Source organism: Trypanosoma grayi (genome assembly GCF_000691245.1).
Source record: "Trypanosoma grayi strain ANR4 Tgr_138_V1, whole genome shotgun sequence".
Lineage (NCBI taxonomy): Eukaryota > Euglenozoa > Kinetoplastea > Trypanosomatida > Trypanosomatidae > Trypanosoma > Trypanosoma grayi.
Window position 1 is genome coordinate 12,673 of NW_008825757.1, and position 5,860 is coordinate 18,532.

The 5,860-nt window shown below is 50.7% G+C and overlaps 2 protein-coding genes across 2 annotated transcripts; both read left to right on the plus strand.

Annotated features, from left to right (window-relative positions):
• Positions 1-1,718: 1,718 nt before the first annotated feature.
• On the plus strand, positions 1,719-3,350 carry DQ04_01381060 (hypothetical protein; the record flags this gene model as incomplete). The annotated part of the gene is made up of 1 exon (XM_009310648.1): positions 1,719-3,350. The coding sequence occupies one exon, from the start codon at positions 1,719-1,721 to the stop codon at positions 3,348-3,350; it is 1,632 nt and encodes a 543-aa protein (XP_009308923.1).
• A 286-nt stretch (positions 3,351-3,636) lies between these two features.
• On the plus strand, positions 3,637-5,715 carry DQ04_01381070 (hypothetical protein; the record flags this gene model as incomplete). Its single annotated transcript, XM_009310649.1, has 1 exon — positions 3,637-5,715. The coding sequence occupies one exon, from the start codon at positions 3,637-3,639 to the stop codon at positions 5,713-5,715; it is 2,079 nt and encodes a 692-aa protein (XP_009308924.1).
• Between the last annotated feature and the right edge of the window lie 145 nt (positions 5,716-5,860).

Here is a 5,860-nt window from a genome sequence, read left to right on the forward strand (position 1 = left end):
AAAAAAAAAACACAAAGCAACAGCAATGAAGGCAGAGAAAAAAAACTAGAGGAATGGTGGTGAAGGAGCTAATTCGTTAACATTAAAAAGGATCTAGGAAGCGAAGGAAAGACGACGAAAAAAAAAAAATGAGATCAAACAACCAAAAAAAAACATTTACGTATAATGCAGAAGGCGCGGAGGGGTATGGAGAAAAGAATTAGTCTCCTCACCGACAGGAATACACACACACACATACACACACACACACACACACCTTTTACCTCTCGCTGGCAAGATGACTTGGGTGGCAGCGTGTGGATTTGCTTCACGAAGCTTTGAAATTTTTTTTTGAGAAAAAATGGTCTGTGTCTTGAAACAAGCTCCATTGATGTATGAATGTGTTTTTTTTTTCTCAGTCTCTCATTTTGATGTTGTGTTTTCTCCGCACTTGCTTTTCTTTGCCTTTGAGTGCTTCCTGCATTTCACGATTCATTCTTTTCTTGCTCGATTTCTTTTTCTTGTTTTGTGCGCTCATTCGATTTTTCTTTCTTCGTGTGTGTGTGTGTGTGGGGTTTTTTGGGTTTTCTTCTCCCCGTGCTTCGCGGCGCCTCGTGGCCAAACTGATGGTTGCTGGTGGGGCGGCGTGTGCGCGGCGGGGGACAAGAGAGAGAGGGGGGCGTCTGGAGCGAAACGGAGGCCTCTGCGAGAAAAAAGTGAAAAAAAGTGAAGAACGACTGGAAACCCGACAAAAAAAAGTGAAGAAAAGGGAAAATCACAATGAGAGAAGAGAAAAAAATAAAATACAAAACTGATATATATATATATACATATATATGTATATATATCTATATGTATATGCTGATAATTTTGCTGCAGGGCGAGGGAAAGAGAAAGTGAATGGTAAGATTTGTCTTGGGGCTACACGAAGTAAGAAGGACCATGCAAATGCAGTAGACACAGATTGAGTGTGCGTGTGACTGTGTCTGTGTGTGTGTGCCTATGTGGTGCTGTCCTCTTGTTTTGTGCTCTGGGGTAAAGAGGGACGGCAGCTCACCTATATAGGGATCTTGTGCTTGCCAGAACGACACGCATATGACCCACTCAGGCAGGAGATGCGTGGTGCAGGTGTATCATCACCTGATCGAAACAGAAACGAAGTGCTGACACTAAATTCCCTTGATTAACTAAGAAGTTTTTGGGATAAACTGAAGGAAGAAATGAGTGATGCACTGATACGTACATCAAGCCAAAACTTTAAGCGATGTGGTGTGGGAAACGCCGGTTAGCGTTGTGGTTGTCATCGTCAGCTGTAGCGGATGAGAACGAAGTGAAATTGTGTGTGTTGTGTGTGTACGTGTGTAGGAAAATGGAAGGTTGTAAGGTGGAACAAGACACACATTTGCCGAGAGTCACTTCTGTTCCACGGGTCACACACCTCCTTCTTTTTCCCTCCTGTGATTCCTACGTCCTCGCTCGTTTTCTCTTGAAACGCGAAGGAATATTAAATGAGCTGCGTGTCGTTCGTGGCCCCATGAGCCTCCTTTTTGTCTCGGCCGGGGTAACTGTTTGCTTTTTTCCTCTTTTTTTTTTCACTTCTTCTTTGCCCGTTTCCTGATGACATTCTCGTCCACTGAAGTTGACGAGGCTGCTGCAAGAGTCCGCGTAGCAGCTGCAGCTTCAGTGCTGTATGTCTGAAGCAGCAACAAAAAAGGACCAGGACGTAACGGTGCGCGTTGATGTTGTCGTTCCCCCGGCTGCTGCGGGTGGGTCGCACCGTGGTGAGGGCGCGGCAGTCCTCCGCTTCGCCGCGGGGCGTTGTGGACGGTGATCGATTGACGCGTTGGTCGGAGCGGCTTCGCAGCGGGTGGCCGCAGGAACGCCTTCTTTCACGTTTAGTTGTTGGATTGGAAGGATGCACGAGCGCCTTCAACGCTATGAACGCTGTACGCACATGCATGTTCCTTGGCACGGCGGTCCCACCGTATTTCCTCTCCCTAACATGTCTAGAGGAAATAAATTGTTTGCGTCCTCGTCATGGTGCAGGGAAACCGGAGATGGGCGCAGAAGCTTCGACAGACCTCAGCATGGCGTTGAGTCAGGTGGCCCTGTTTGGCGAAGACTCTTTCCTCCATTCGCCTGCATCATGCCACCTTCCTATTGTGGCGCTGGAGAATTATACGTACAGGTCGGAGAGCATTTACGCGTGCCGTTTTCCATCAGCAGCACGGCTCGTTGTCGGCCATGAGAACAATGGCGTGAGTGAAAAATATCTCGGTAGAATTGGTGAGGGAGATATGCGTGGTGTCGACGGCAACTGCTGTGCGGAACGGGTTTTATATGTCCCGCAGTATGGAACAATTAGTTCTCTTAACGTTGTAACCTCCATGGGTATTGCTCTGTTCTACGCTTTGCTGGACGCACACTACCCATTATCGAGGACTTTGAACGCAAATTCCGATGGTGGGAGACGCCTTGAGGGCAGCAGTGAGTGGGAAGCCCTGCGTGCGTATCAGTGTTGCTTTCAGGAGCAATTACCAACGACGGCTGCTCATGGTGGGCTGTCGCGTGTGGATCAAAGACCTATTCATCCCTTGTATTACAAGAGGAGCATAACTGGTATTGTTGAGTTCCATCGGCACCTCCGGGAACTGTTGTTGCGCCTCTGTTCAAAGGAATCGTCATCCCTATCCGGGGCCCGATTCGGACTTTCGGTGCTGTACGAAAATGGAACCGATCAGCGTAGCCTTGGTGGTATCATCCGTAGTGCTAATGCGTTTTTGGTTGATCAGGTCTGCTATTTTGGGCGGAAGAAAATAAATGTTGTTGGAACAATTGGCACACAGCATTACACGCCACCGGTTTACATGGGAGCATCGTATGACGAAGTCAACAGTGCTGACGAGGAGACGTGGGCGGCAGCCCTCTATCAGCGCGTGGAGGAAGCCAATGGTGTGCCTTCCACCTGGTGGTTCTTTGATTGCGGGCACGCGTTCCTCTACGCGGATACATTTGAAGACACTACCATGCAGGGAGACGCTGGGAGTAGACAGACAAGGAGCTCCACCGCGTCGTTGTCCTGGTATGAGACACATATACGTGATGGAAGCTTTGCATTGAGTCTTTGTGACACGGAAAAGAGACTTCGCGAGGCGGCACAAGGTGGTGTTGTACTACTTGTGCCACAGGAAGGTATTCTGCCTCCATTTCATCTTCTGCAGCGCTGTAAAAGGCTGCTCACTCTCCTGCCAAGTGATCACTTCGCGGATGCATCTGCCACCGCAGCCGCTGGACTACCTGTGTCTGTGGCGGCCGGAATCGCCCTGCAACGTCTGGGGAGCGTGATGCACCCTCAGGTGGCGGCCTTGTAGTGGGGCTGATGCTATTTGGGACTGTAATTATTACTTTTTAAAAATGTTTCTTGTCGTCTTGTCTTTGTGTTTTCTGGTATTCCTGAGAACGTGAAGTAACTTTACCTGAAGACCTGTACAAGTTGAAAGCATGGAAATTTGATCTGTTTTCCCCCGTTCTTGTAGTCTTCTAACTGCTGGTGCTTTCCTGCAGACTCCTGGTGTATTTCGTTGCGTTCGCAACGCGGTAGAGACTGAATTAGTACGGACAACACACGAAGAGGAGAACCAGCCTGCCTTTCTACCGATGGAGAAGGAAAAGCTGATATGGGCTGGGTTCGGTATCGTGAGTATCATGTCGCTGATGTACCTCCAGCGTCCATCGATGTCCCCACGTCGTGGAAGGCATTCGTCCCGCCTCCCGCGCACCGACCGCACTGGCTCGAGGCATCGCCCCAATGCATCAACACCCTACACACCAGCAGCAAGGCCTGACCGCTCACGTGGCAGCGCGACTTCGCGACGAGAGTCAAGCGCCAACCATAAGGATAACAACAACCACATAGGTGCTTTAAAAACTTCCAAGGGGTCGCCTCCCCCTCGAGATCCACGCGAGAAGGTCACCGCTGCGGCAATAGGGATGCTGCAGCTATCTGGTGGAAGTGACCTGGCAATGGGGCAGCGCACTGCCAGGCACACCACAGGGTTTCAGCACCCGGTGAGTTCCGCGGCAAGTGGTGTTAAAAAAGACCGCCCTACCGAGACGCGGGCCACACAGACAGACAGTTGCATGTGGGAGGAGTCGTGTCGTGCGGGGGCACCCATGACGAGCCATATCGCTGATGCACTGGGGATGATTAGTCCCATAGCGTCAAAGGACATGGACGTTGCGTCGCCATTTTCACCAGCAGCTGCATATTTCAGTCCACAAGAGGATCCTACAATGGGTGCAATTGGACTAATTCTTCCGCCTTCGTTGGAGCGAGGCGTTGAGACGGAGTTGTCAAGTCTTGTAAAGGCGATACAGTCACCGATGGTGAGCCCGAAAGTCTGGTACGACCTGTATGTGTTTCTCACAGATATTCCTCGCATTGTGTTGCGACGTGTTGTGGATAAGACCCCGATGGTACTCTCTTCCTGTCTGGCGCCACCAAAGACTGGTGCCGCAGCTCCACCTAACATCGAAACAGACCATCTTGGTCGTTTAAAGCATGAGGTTTGCCGGCTTTTGAGAGGCGAGGCACGTAGAGGTTTGAGGAAAGGTGTGTTCAGGCTCACAGATGATGAAACAGGGGTTGTATGGGCCCCTATAGATGGAAGGAATCCAAAGAAGATTGGCAGATTTGCGCATGTTGCCCTTTACTCTAGCGATGAAGAAGAGGGAAACGCAGGAAAAGACGATGATGATGAAGAGGAGGAGGAGGATTTATCGACCTTGGCGGAACGCGTCGAAAAAGTTCTTCTGGAACGACGACGAGCGAAGATGCGCTCGGCATCATCGCAGTTCCCGGAAGTGTCTTCAATAACAGCAAAAGAATCAACCGAGCAGCCTCAGGTAATGGCACCGTCAGTATTTGAGGAAAAACATATAATGACGCTTCTCACTGACTTAGTGAAACTACGGCACCATGCAGCATTCCGCACCATGCAGCGCTGTGGTACTGATGAGTCGTTTTCGATGGGTCTAGCTGATGTCATGAGTGAGGCACAACGATTGCTTGATCGAGCAGCTATTCGGATGGCACCAACACCGCTGCCGGTGCCATGCGCTTCACAGCCCTCGCAGGAGCCGCTGTTGCCGTTGCCAGCAGCGCATGCTTCGCCGCAGGAGCCGAAGTTGATGCGGCAGGACCGTTACTTTAATCCACCAGCCGCACCGTCTTCGCCACGTGGTTCGCAGAGGACGGAGCGTTTGACAACTCACGTACTGCAGTCTCGATGGAATAGCGGGGCAGCTCCTGCCTACGGCTCGGCGTACAACAGTGCCCAGTACAACGCTGAGGGTTCACTGGACGCAAGCATCCACAGCTCTCACCACCATAACGATCAACACGGAAATGTCGCGTCGAATCCTCCACGCAATGAGGCGGGGGGTGTTTTTACGCGACTCTTAACGACCTCGACAATACCGTCGGCTGTTGTTGACGAAAACGGGCGGAATCGTGCATGGTTTAGCCGATCACGTACACAGGCCACTGTGGAGCCCAACTCGGAGGAGAATTCCTCCAATGTGAACAACAACAGCACTGCACCTGCTAGCGTGCGACAGCGACTCAGCGTCTACGACCGCCTCTACACACCACCAAAGAGTGGACAAAAGTCGACTCAGCAAGCCACCCCACCGCTCTCAGGGAGATCGAAGGCACCGTTCAATATTTACGTCTGAGTCTCATTTCATACTGTTGCACTTGATCTCCACCAATCTTTGTTGTTCCGTTTATTTTTGTGTACGTTTTGTTTGTATACATTTGCCTTTTTTTTGCTGTTTGTGCACTTGTCCGCCTGTTGTATGCCGGCTGTAATTGGGTGGG